This window comes from Lithobates pipiens, unplaced genomic scaffold (assembly GCF_037356315.1).
Source record: "Lithobates pipiens isolate NorthernLeopardFrog02 unplaced genomic scaffold, aLitPip1_a1.2 Scaffold_18, whole genome shotgun sequence".
In the NCBI taxonomy this organism is placed as follows: Eukaryota; Metazoa; Chordata; class Amphibia; order Anura; family Ranidae; genus Lithobates; species Lithobates pipiens.
Genome location: NW_027507758.1, coordinates 483,292,632 through 483,305,419, shown reverse-complemented (window position 1 = coordinate 483,305,419; position 12,788 = coordinate 483,292,632). Strand labels below are relative to the sequence as shown.

At 46.4% G+C, this 12,788-nt stretch overlaps 1 protein-coding gene across 5 annotated transcripts in view; it reads right to left on the bottom strand.

Moving 5' to 3' along the window:
- Nucleotides 1-12,231, bottom strand: part of DGKD (diacylglycerol kinase delta) — a 151,796-nt gene extending 139,565 nt beyond the window's left edge. For 3 of the 5 annotated variants that reach the window (XM_077488443.1, XM_077488445.1, XM_077488444.1), the window contains exon 1: nt 12,033-12,230. In XM_077488443.1, the coding sequence (XP_077344569.1) occupies nt 12,033-12,158 (126 nt within the window). In that variant the 5' untranslated portion in view covers nt 12,159-12,230. Of the gene's footprint in view, nt 1-12,032 lie in introns of all 5 variants that reach the window. The other 2 variants (XM_077488441.1, XM_077488442.1) reach the window with 1 other exon arrangement.
- Nucleotides 12,232-12,788: the final 557 nt, after the last annotated feature.

Here is a 12,788-nt window from a genome sequence, read left to right as displayed (position 1 = left end):
CCATTAATGTCTAAACCACTGGCAACAAAAGTGAGTACACCCCTAAGTGAAAATGTCCAAATTGGGCCCAAAGTGTCAATATTTTGTGTGGCCGCCATTATTTTCCAGCGCTGCCTTAACCCTCTTGGGAATGGAGTTCACCAGAGCTTCACAGGTTGCCACTGGAGTCCTCTTCCACTCCTCCATGATGACATCAGTGAGCTGGTGGATGTTAAAGACCTTGTGCTCCTCCACCTTCCGTTTGAGGATGCCCCACAGATGCTCAATAGGGTTTAGGTCTGGAGACATGCTTGGCTAGTCCATCACCTTTACCCTCAGCTTCTTTAGCAAGTTAATGTGTTTGAGGTGTGTTTGGGGTAATTATGTTGGAATTCTGCCCTGCGCCCAGTCTCTGAAGGGAGGGGATCATGCTCTGTTTCAGTATGTTACAGTACATGTCGGCATTCATGGTTCCCTTAATGAACTGTAGCTCCCCAGTGCCGGCAGCACTTATGCAGCTCCAGACCATGACACTGCCACCACCATGCTTGACTGTAGACAAGACACATTTGTCTTTGTACGCCTCACCTGGTTGCACTTAACACCATCTGAACCAAATAAGTTTATCTTGGTCTCATCAGACCACAGGACATGGTTCCAGTAACCCACGTCCTTAGTCTGCTTGTCTTCAGCAAAGTGTTTGCGGGCTTTCTTGTGAATCATCTTTAGAAGAGGCTTCCTTCTGGGACAACAGCCATGCAGATCAATTTGATGCAGTGTACAGCGTATGGTCTGAGCACTGACAGGCTGACCCCCCACCCCTTCAACCTCTGCAGCAATGCTGGCAGCACTCATACGTCTATTTCCCAAAGACAACCTCTGGATATGACGCTGAGCATTAGCACTAAACCTCTTTGGTAGACCATGGTGAGTCCTGTTCTGAGTGGAACCTGTCCTGTTAAACAGCTGTATGGTCTTGGCAATCTTCTTATAGCCTATGCCTTCTTTATGTAGAGCAAAACAAATTTTTTCACATTCTCAGAGAGTTCTTTGCCATGAGGTTCCATATTGACCTTCCAGTGACCAGTATGAGAGAGTGAGAGCGAGAACACCACATTTAACACACCTGCGACCTTGTAACACTAACGAGTCACATGACACCGGGGAGGGAAATAGCTAATTGGGCTCAATTTGGACATTTTCACTTAGGGGTTACTAACTTTTGTTGCCAGTGGTTTAGACATTGATGGATGTGTGTTGAGTTTTTTTTTTTGAGGGGACAGCAAATGAAAATAAATGAATTTACAAAAATGTGAGGGGTGTATTCACTTTTGTGAGATAATGTGTGTGTGTATATATTTTATCTCATTTTAAAAAGGTGATAAATGGGCTGCTGTGCCGGCGTAAATGGGATAGGTGTGGCCTAACTGCTACTCTGTCTGGACAGCTCTGTCTACTAAAGTAAGTTGGAGTAAACAGAAAAATAACTGTTAAATCAGTGGGTTTGGTTCCGCTGTAAGTGTACCTCTAGGCAGAATGAAGGCCATCAGTAAGTTCAGAGCATGCATTCACCGGAAACGTCTGACGACAACAATGAAGCCACTGGTAAATTAACAGATAATAAAAAGCACAAGAAAGGCAAATGAATAGTTATTTTTGTCACACTTTGGTTGTTTCTTAACCACTTCCCACCTAGGCCAATTCTAGCACTACGCTCCTACATGTAAAAACCATAATTTTTTTTTCTAGAAAATTACTCAGAACCCCCAAACATTATATATTTTTTTAGCAGAAACCCTTGAGAATAAAATGGTGGTCATTGCAACTTTTTAAGTCACACGGTATTTGCGCAGCGATTTTCCAAAGCTTTTTTTTGGAAATAAGAAAAGATTATTATTTATTTTTTTCATTCATGTAACAGTAAGTTTAGGTCAATGTTTTGGTATATGAAAGATGATGTTATGCCGAGTAAATAGATACCCAACATGTCACGTTTTAAAATTGCGCACACTCGTGGAATGGTGCCAAACTTTGGTGTTTAAAAATCTCAATAGGCGACGCTTTAAACATTTTTACAGGTTACCCGTTTAGAGTTACAGAGGAGGTCTTGGGCTAGAATTGTTGCTCTAATGCAAGTGACGATACCTCACATGTGCGATTTGAACACCGTTTACATATGTGGGCATGACTTACGTATGTGTTCACTTCTGTATGCGAGCACGTGGGACAGGGACGCTTTTCATTTTTATTTTTTTTTTACACTTTCTCTTTACATTTTTTTTTTTTTTATTTTAATTTTTTTATCACTTTTATTCCTATTACAAGGAATGTACACATCCCTTGAAATAGGAATAATGCGTGACGGGTCCACTTTATTGAGAGCTCTTAGGGCTACAAGACCCCAGATTTCTCCTTCAGGCTGGAAAGGCCAAAATCAAAAAAATAAACTGTCTCGGCCTTTCCAGCCAAGTCCCCGGCATTGTTTACATTCCCTGGCCTGGATGTGACATCATAACATTGCGCCCGAGCCTCCGAGGGTCATAGAGAAGACTGGGGACCATCTGGTCAACAGAAATCTCTATGGCCAACTTCCGGGGGTGACCGATTCATTCTCCGGCTCGCCAATCTCACGGGCGAGACAGGAGAAGCACCGGAGGATGTGACGTCGTTGTCGCGCCCCCCCCCCCCCCCCCCCGTAAGAAGATCAAGTGGCTGAACTGCCACTATGATTGCTCTTACAGTCAACAGAATCGCCGGCGGATAAAAATTATATCTGTAGCTGCAGGCATCAGATATCACCACTGAAAGTCCAGAAAGTCCATGACGTCATATGACATACTTCAGGCGTGAAGTGGTTAAAATAACTCACAGAAAAGATACAAAACATTACCTATTACTATTGTGGGCGGTACAGTGGTGTAGTGGTTAGCACTCTCACCTAGCAGTAAGAAGGGTCGCTGGTTCCCAACCACGACGCTACCTGCCTGGAGTTTGCGTGTTCTCCCTGTTCCTGCGTGGGTTTCCTCCGTGTACTCTGGTTTCCTCCCACACTCCTAAAGACATGCAGGTAGGTCAATTGGCTTCTGTCAAAAATTGGCCCTGGTATATGAATGGAGACTTTGGATTGTGGGCGCCTTGAGGTTAGGGACCGATGTGATTGTGCAATGTACAGGGATAGGGACAATTGTAGACACTCACTCAGGATGGACCGGTGTCTTTATTCAACCTTACTAACTATTCCATTGCTGGAGCATACCATTTTCTATGCATGACGAATGGTTAGGTTGATATGGATTTTGCCCTTTTCCTTTAAACCTTTAGCTCCCGTTAACATTGGAGTGACTTGTCATGCAATTTGACAGGTCAAATCATGACAAGACGCAGTCCATTGTTGGCAATGGCAGTGTTAAAATCAGTGCGATGCAAACTTTGCATTGCCGCACTGATTTGAAAAAGCAGTTCCTTCACTACTTTTGGCGATTTCAGGTACGACTTGCTTAGACACCTGGGCATTAAGCTGCACAGATGTCAAAGTCGCACTGACATGCAGCTTTGAAATCATGCAATTTCAAAGCCGCACTCAATGTAAAAAAAGGCCTTAGGCTAGGTCTACACAATACCAGTTTCCCAGTAGTTGCGTATGTGCAGGGACCTTTTTCCTGGAGGTGTTGAATGGGCTATGATGTCCTTTGTATGCCAGGTCAATACACAGTGGTGAATGAGAAATGTTGGAAAGATATTTCACTCTGTTGGATGGAGAGATCATTGCTGGGAAGGAAGCACCTGGGCATTATTTGTGACATAGACGAGTTTGTTTCTTTATCCTAAAGCAGGGGTCTCCAAACTTTTCACCTTGAGGGCCACATAATATATTTTACACATACTCACGGCCCGAAAAAAAAAATCATTTATAAATAAATCTGCAGCAGTGAAATAGAATACAATTTGCCTGGCTGCATGGTGCACTTGTGTCCTCTGTCCATACCTAAATGCCATGGCCTCATGCCTTACAGCTGTCTTCCCATCAGAGAGTCTCCCTGCACATTTGTGTCCCCATTAGCTTTCCTCTGCAAATTGACGTCCCCATCATAGCCACCCCACGAGCTTTTGTCCCCATCACCCTATCTCCACAAATTTGTGTCCCCATCAGAATCTCCCCGCTCATTTGTGACCCCATCAGAGCGCCCCCTCCCCACACACATTTGGTTCACCCTCAGAGCCATCATCCTCCCCCACAACTGTGTCACCATCACAGCTATCGACACCCCCACCCCTCCCCCACAGCTGTGTGCCCATCACCCTTCACAACTGTGGCCCCATCACAGCCACCATCCCCCCTTCATAACTCCGCCCCCATCACAGCCACCAGCCCCCTTCACAACTGTGTCCCCATCCCCCTTCATAACTCTGTCCCCACCACAGCCACCAGCCCCCTTCACAACTGTGTCACCATCACAGCCACCATCCCCCTTCATAACTCTGTCCCCATCACAGCCACCAGCCCCCTCCCCCTTAACTGTTCCCCCAACAGAACCATCACCCCTCGACACATGATGGTATCCACATCAGAAGCAATCCCTTCCCATCCGCACATTTGTTTCCTACCCAACACAGTCTCTCTGCTGTACAGTGAGCAGACCTTCTGCACCTCCTAGCTCACGCCCTGCTGTATGAAAATATACAGCTTAAGGACACCAATGGTAACAGCGAGGCGGGAGCAAGGAGGTGCAGCCTATTCTAGCAAGTAACACATTGTGGAGGCACCGGAGTGGTTGTGGGACCTGCGCTACATATTGCCGGAGTATGCATTGCAGGTTTCATAACCCGATAGAGACACTGTCCCTTCAGTGAGTGTGAGGACTCCAGCTGCAGGCCAGTAAAAATGTCCTAGTGGGCCGAATGTGGCCCACGGGCCGTAGTTTAGAGACCCCTGTCCTAAAGGATACCGATGTAATGTTAGGTTCCAGGAACAACCTAGTTCCATGACTAACAATAGGTAGAGGTGCATGGTATACCCTGGGCATGGTCTCTGAAATCCAGACACAGGGATGGAATTTTATGGGTTTGTCACTGTTTCGGGTTTATACATGTTGTTGGACTTTTATATAGGAAGGTCTCCCATTTATCTATACAAGTCGAGGGACGAAGTGGCAGTAAGGTCTCTTCGTACAAGTTAGAGGCTTTGCTGCCAATTCAGAGTCCTGACGTAACGTTGACGTGCCAAAATTAGAAAAGGCCATATTGAGAAAGCAAACCTAATCCCGGCCCGTATCTACAGTAAAGAGTTATAGGAGGTTGGGAGCGGGATGCATAATTTGATGGGTCACATATATTATGGTAATGGGTTGATTTATGTTATGGTATAATGTGACATATGCATATTTTAGGTTAGTAATATTGGTAAGGCCCTCCTCGAGACTCTGTATCTGAAAGCTGGTTAATATGTTGCTCGGAGTGTGTGCTGGTGAACGGTGAGTGAATGGACACCCCTTGCCTGTATTGCACCCTGTCATAAAGATACCGGAAAGAAGACACAGAATGGTGACATGGAAGCTGTCACTGAAGAATGATGGTGGTGTGTCAATGGCAAATCAGCACATGTTGGGAAGCACAACACATTAAGGACTGTTCCATGGGAGCCGTTTTTGAAGCAAATGTCGGGAAGCGCAACGCGTTAAGACAGTTATGGACTGTTCCATATAGGAGCCTTGTCTGAAGGAGGATTATATGCGCCCTTTAGGCACAAAGCGGAATAATTTGGAAGGCAACATGTTTTATTTCATAATACAAGATGTGTTTACATTTCCTATGTTCTTGGGAAATAAGACGTTGTTTTACTAAGCAGTGTGTTTATTTTCATAGCTAACCTTATATCATTGTACTATTAACAGTAACATTATCAGAGTTAAAATATATTAGCTAACTACAGGAATAGACAAGTTAATTGTCTATTCCTATAGTTATGTCTAATTATTGAATAAATAGAGGGAATCCATATCCACCCAGGCAATATTAAGGCCCCTTTCACACTGACGTCCCGTTCAGGCCCGCCTGTCAGTTTTTCAGGCGGACCTGAACGGGTGCTCCATAGAGCTCTATGGAGCGTCGGATGTCAGCGGTGACATGTCCGCTGACATCCGACCCACTCCGATCCGAAAAAGTGTAACGGAGGAAAAAGCTATTTTTCCATCCGTCTGCGGATCGGGTGACGACGGGCACTGCGGTCCGTCGTCTTCCGATCTCCCATAAGGGAGAGCGGCGGTGTGACAGGTCCGTCCCTGCGCAGTATGCAGAGACGGACCTGTCATCTCCCTGCTCAGCGGGGATCGGCGGAGTGATCCCCGCTGAGCAAACGGATATCCACGGGGCGGATCAGAACTGATCCGCCCCGTGTGAAAGGACCCTTAGTCAATATTTATTTCAAAGTTTATTTCAGCATGTATACAGCCCTGTTTGACTATATGACAGCTGGCTTCTGTCAAAGGGGCATGACCAAAAAAGGCTGCCAACCATCTCCCGATCAGCGCTGACCGTAGTGTTCAGGCGACTTGAGGTATCTGTTTTTTTTTTTCGTTCAGCCTGCTGGGTTAAATAGAAAAAAAAACTAGCAGTGTATACTAGGCATTAGGCCACATTCATATTTGAAGTTTCCTGAATGTGTGACAAAGTGCGCAGGTAACGAGCTTTTGCACTGCATTTTGTAAATGCACTGCAAATGCGAATAGCACTTGTGGTGTCATTAATGGTACATGGCACCCCAAAGGCAATTAGCAGACCTGAGTTTTGTCATGTGGCATAGCCGCATACCTTGAAAGGTTCTAAAGCCTCTATGATGCGTTTGTCACGCATATGGCAGCCCATTCAAGTGAGTGGGATACCCTATGTGTAGAAAACAAGCAAAAAAAATAAAAAAGGGGGAGCAGGAACGTGAAGTATAAAAGGGAGCCTAAAGCCGTACACACGATCGGATTTTCTGCAAAGCATCAGACTTTTGTCCGAAGGGCGTGTGCCGTGAACTTGTCTTGCATACAAACTGTACACAATTGTCGGCCAACAAACACGAAAGTAGTAAGTACTATGAGGAATTTCAGCTCTGGAGCACCACCCTTTCGGCACCTGCTGATAAAGTCATATTGGGTGAGCATTGATTCTGAGCATGCGTGTTTGTACTTTGGACTTTTGTGTGACGGACTTGTGTACACACGACAGGAAAATCCGGCAACAGACATTTGTCGCGGAAAATGTATAATCCTGCCATCCAACATTTGCCGGCCGAAAGTATGACAACAATTGTCTGATGGAGCGTACAAACGGTCGGATTTTCGGCCAACAGTCTGCCATCACACAATTTCCAGCAGAAAATCCGATTGTGTGTACGAGGCTTTAGGCCTCTTGCACACTGCTGCTTGAAAAAGCTCAGTACAGCTTTTTTTTTTACTGAGCTAAAATACAGCCCATTATATGTAATATGCCTAGGCACACAGGTGCTTAAACAAGCGCCATACATTCTTCAGTAAAAAATAAATATTGGCTTTTTTTGGTCAGTGATATACGCCTCATGCACGCAATTACGTATTGTCCCATTTACATATTGTGCAGAATGAGAACACGAGAATACGTTTTCACACGCTAAATTGCGCAAACGCATATATACGCGAAAATGCACATAAGTACGCGCAGATAAGTAGATGCTCAAACAGGAGTATCATGTACAAGAGGCCTTAGGGGTGGTATATAGAAATGGTTGGGCAGATATGTGTTCACTGGCTCCTAGCTCCAGCACTGCAGTGGCAGCTACCTGCAATTCTAGGTTGGCTCCATACTCACCCCTCTCCAAAATCCTGACATTTGTCACTTCACTCCAGCGGCAACCACACACCCCCTTTCAGCAGAAGCACTGCTGCATCCAAACCCTGGAGTTCACAGTGAACACAGCTGTCCCCGCTGATTCAAATCGGGACACTTTGCAAGTATGTAGAACCAATCCCCCCTGCAGAGCTGCCGGAGGGAGAAAGGTGTCCGGGCCCCCCTTTTGAAGTGACAGGGCTTGGGCCCGGTACAGGAGGTATGGCTGTACTGCCCCATCAGCGGCCCTGGCCATGATCATTGCACAAATGTCATTTCTTTGTCCCTGTGCCACAGACTAACTGGAAATTACCTGAAAATTCCTATTCCAGCCTATCATAATGATGTCTCAGGGTAACTACCACAGCTTTGATCATCGATGACGTCTGTCAAAACTGCAGCCATTGGTCAGAACACATAACGAACAAATAGAACATGCAGTGTCCTGGTCCCCGTTTTGTTTTTCTTTACTACTAAATCGGAAAATCAGACTAAATACAATCTAATAAGAAATGATTTACAATTTTATTTTTATTTTTTAATATATAATCTGTTTCAATCTTAACAACCTGCCTGCAAGCGACCAACATCTTGTTGCCAACATTTTAAAATAGTTTCCATGGTGTCAGACTCACACCATTTTTCTTTAGAATACAGGTTTTATTTTATTTATTTAACGTGAAATCTACAACTACCACTGACAGTCAATTTATATTGCCTTGCGCCTATTTTTTGCCCCAGGGGGGTCAAGCATTTGCTCATACAGCGTTAAATCTGGGTGTATTTCAGCACTCAGGTGTCACAGGTGGTGTGTACAGAGGGTTGCCAGCACCTTGGCAAAATCAATGACAGCAGCTGTAAGAACATCTGAGGGGTACTCATGGGTACAGGGACGTATTTCCTGACTGCAGGAAGCTCTAAGGCCTCATTCGCATGGCTGATTAAGGCTATACACCACAATAAGCAATGTATTTCTGCACTGGGTGTGTGATCAGCTCTCCCAAGACCCCTTTCACACTGGGGCCGCCCGTGCGTTAGCGGTAAAGCAGCGCTCGTCTTAACTGCGCTTTTCAGTTGCTAGTGGGGCGCTTTTAACCCCTAAGAAGGGGTTAAAAACTTCTGTGTTGCTTTTCAGGCTCTTCGGAAGCACTGCACATTCATTAAAATGGGCAGGTCGTTTTGGAAGAGCTTTATACAGCGCTCCCAAACCACCCCAAAAGAGCGGCTTGCAGGACTTTTCCTAACGTCCCGCAAGCACATCGCCCCAATGTGACAATGAATGGGAGGCAGTTTTCAGGTGATATTTCTAGCGCTAAAATGCCTGAAAACTGCCTCAGTGTGAAAGAGGTCTGAACACCTTTCCTCCTGGCAGCAGCCTTTTGGCACAAAGAATGCCTCACGCATGTAACACTTCTAGGTGCATCAAGCGCTGGGCATTCATTATTTTATTTGGCCAGAATAATAATTTATTCTGACAATTGAAACATATTAATGCTCAAGTGCTTGATGCTGCTGCTCCTGGATGCTCTGACATTGGGTTTTCTTTCTGCCTCTACGTGCATGAACACAGGCTAACATGGAGGGGTGCTTAGGGGCATAAAAAAGAACCCGCCAGATGCCCTTAAAAGCAGCGTTTTTAACGCTCAGTGTGCATGTGGCGTAAGCCATTACATGCAGTTAGGGACCAATGAGTGGTCCTGGATGCAGACACTTTGGACCAATGGTCATCATACATTTTACAACCCGACATGAATCCTTATACAATCAACTTCATATCTACTAAAACCATGCAATATAAAGCCTTTCTAAACTATCCAATAAAGCAGGCCCCTTGTACTATCTACTTGCTGCTAGAACAAAAGGAGATTAAATTGTAAGGTGTGTGGTGAGCTCTACCGAGACAAGCTGCCTCCATAGGCCACTGAATGCTGCAAATGTGTTATGTTTGTTTTATCAAAACGCTTGATTCCGTGTAACTTTTTCATTCTATGGAAAATCCTAAAAACACTAAAAGTCAGGATTAAAAAAAAAAAAAAAAAAAAAAACCTATCTTCTGTGGGCCCCATTCTGCTAATCTGGGGTATCTACATGTATCCCCTTATACCTGTCCCCCACCATTCCTTCTCCGTTAATATGGAACCTGTACTTTATTGTATTCATTCATTTTTTAATCATTCCTCATTTCTATACTTGCTTCTAAATCCCAGAGCACACTGACAGCTCTCAATAAATGTACCTGCAATGCAGAAAAAAAATTGCAGCACATTTAGTTTATACTGCAGAGCGGACATTCCAAGGAAAAAAAAACTTCAACACCAAGTATGACTCTGAAAATCATGGCTAATGGACAGCTCGGCCAATGATGAGCCGGAAAAATGGACAGCTCGGCCAATGATGAGCCGGAAAAATGGACAGCTCGGCCAATGATGAGCCGGAAAAATGGACAGCTCGGCCAATGATGAGCCGGAAAAATGGACAGCTCGGCCAAAGATGAGCCGGAAAAATGGACAGCTCGGCCAATGATGAGCCGGAAAAATGGACAGCTCGGCCAAAGATGAGCCGGAAAAATGGACAGCTCGGCCAAAGATGAGCCGGAAAAATGGACAGCTCGGCCAATGATGAGCCGAAAAATAGACAGCTCGGCCAATGATGAGCCGGAAAAATGGACAGCTCGGCCAATGATGAGCCGAAAAATAGACAGCTCAGCCAATGATGAGCCGAAAAATGGACAGCTCGGCCAATTGACAGCTCTGCCAATGATGAGCCGGAAAATGGACAGCTCCGCCAATGATCATCCTGGCCAATTGACAGCTTCGCCAATGATCAGCCGGAAAATGGACAGCTCCGCCAATTGACAGCTTCGCCAATGATCAGCCGGAAAATGGACAGCTCCACCAATGATCAGCTCCACCAATAATCAGCTCCACCAATAATCAGCTCCACCAATAATCAGCTCCACCAATAATCAGCTCCACCAATAATCAGCTCCACCAATAATCAGCTCCACCAATAATCAGCTCCACCAATAATCAGCTCCACCAATAATCAGCTCCACCAATAATCAGCTCCTCCAATGATCAGCCCAGCCTTTGGTCAACAGCAACAATGATCAGCTTGGCCAACGATCAGCCATGTCAGTGGTCAGCCCGGCCAATGGCCAGCAGTGCCAATGATCAGCCTGGCCAATGGACTGCTTCAACAGTGATCAGCCGAGCCAGTGGTCAGATTCACTAATGATCAGCTCCTCAAATAGTCAGTCTGGCCAATGGTCAGCAGCACCAATCATCTGCCCGTACAGTGGTCAGCAGCGCCAATCATCTGCCCGTACAATGGTCAACAGCGCCAATCATCTGCCTGTACAATGGTCAACAGCGCCAATAATCTGCCCGTACAATGGTCAACAGCGCCAATAATCTGCCCGTACAATGGTCAACAGCGCCAATAATCTGCCCGTACAATGGTCAACAGCGCCAATAATCTGCCCGTACAATGGTCAACAGCGCCAATAATCTGCCCGTACAATGGTCAACAGCGCCAATAATCTGCCCGTACAATGGTCAACAGCGCCAATAATCTGCCCGTACAATGGTCAGCAGTGCCAATAATCTGCCCGTACAATGGTCAGCAGTGCCAATAATCTGCCCGTACAATGGTCAGCAGTGCCAATAATCTGCCCGTACAATGGTCAGCAGTGCCAATAATCTGCCCGTACAATGGTCAACAGCGCCAATCATCTGCCCGTACAATGGTCAACAGCGCCAATCATCTGCCCGTACAATGGTCAACAGTGCCAATCATCTGCCCGTACAATGGTCAACAGCGCCAATCATCTGCCCGTACAATGGTCAGCCACATGAACAATTAGCTCAGCCCACAGCGATCTCCAGTGCCGATCAGGTTGCCCAGTGGAGAGTGCAGTGACAGGTGTGGACTGGCTGTCCTGTGTCCCCCGGTGACCTCTGTAGACCTGTCCCCGGTGTCCATCTGTGAGTGATCTCCCTCCCCGCCCCGTATCTCTCCCATGGCCTCTCTCCTCTGCCTCCGATGTGGACAGTGTGCTGTAGAACTGTAAGTGCCAGCATGCCGGGCGGTAACGGGGAATGCTGAGCCTTGTAGTCCCCCAGCAGTGAGAGGGCCGAAGGTTGCCCATGTCCCCTGCCACTAGCTGCACCCACCCCCCTTTCTTGTCCCAGCCTCCCCCTCCTCACCTTTCTTTTGATCTGTCCAGACGTAGACACTTTCCGGCTCAGCTTCTGCGGCTCGGGCTCCGGCTCGCTGTCAGATGAGTCCTCGGCCGGGGCCCCGGGATCCGCCGCAGCCAGGGAGGCCGCCATCACTAGCCGCAAGCCGGGGACATGGAGACACACAGGGCCAGCTGCAGGGGACCCCGATCATCCGGGGGAACAGCGACATCTGCTGGCAGCCGGGGACGGGCACAGCGCCAGCTGCTGGTGAATGGGTGCAGAGCCTGGGGAAAGAATGAAAGCTCCCACAATGCCCCGCTCTGCTGGGAACAAGCCGTGCACCGGAAGTCCTATGGTGTCTGGACATCCAACTTCCGCCCAGATTGAAGGCTAAAGCTTGTGTTCTGCCTCTGGAGTCCCTGTTTTCCCAACTTTTGTCACTGTACACACTAGTCTAATATTTAACCCTTTTGTTCCCGGACCAACACCCCATTTTTCTCACACATGCTAAAATGCAAAACTAAAATATTTTTGAAAGTAGAGGGCCCGCTGAAAAGAAATATATATATTTTTTTAAGTTGGTCTATGTTCATGAAATGTTTAACATATCTATGTTTTCTTGGTAAAAATTAATTATAGGAAAAGTCTGTATTTGTAAAAATGAACATCTATACTCCCGTCCGTGTCCCGGAGCAGTCACTGCTGTGCACTCTGCCCCTCCAAAACTCACTGGAGAGGTGGGAAGTCACAGCTGGCTTTGGCCAACTATCAGTCAGGCAG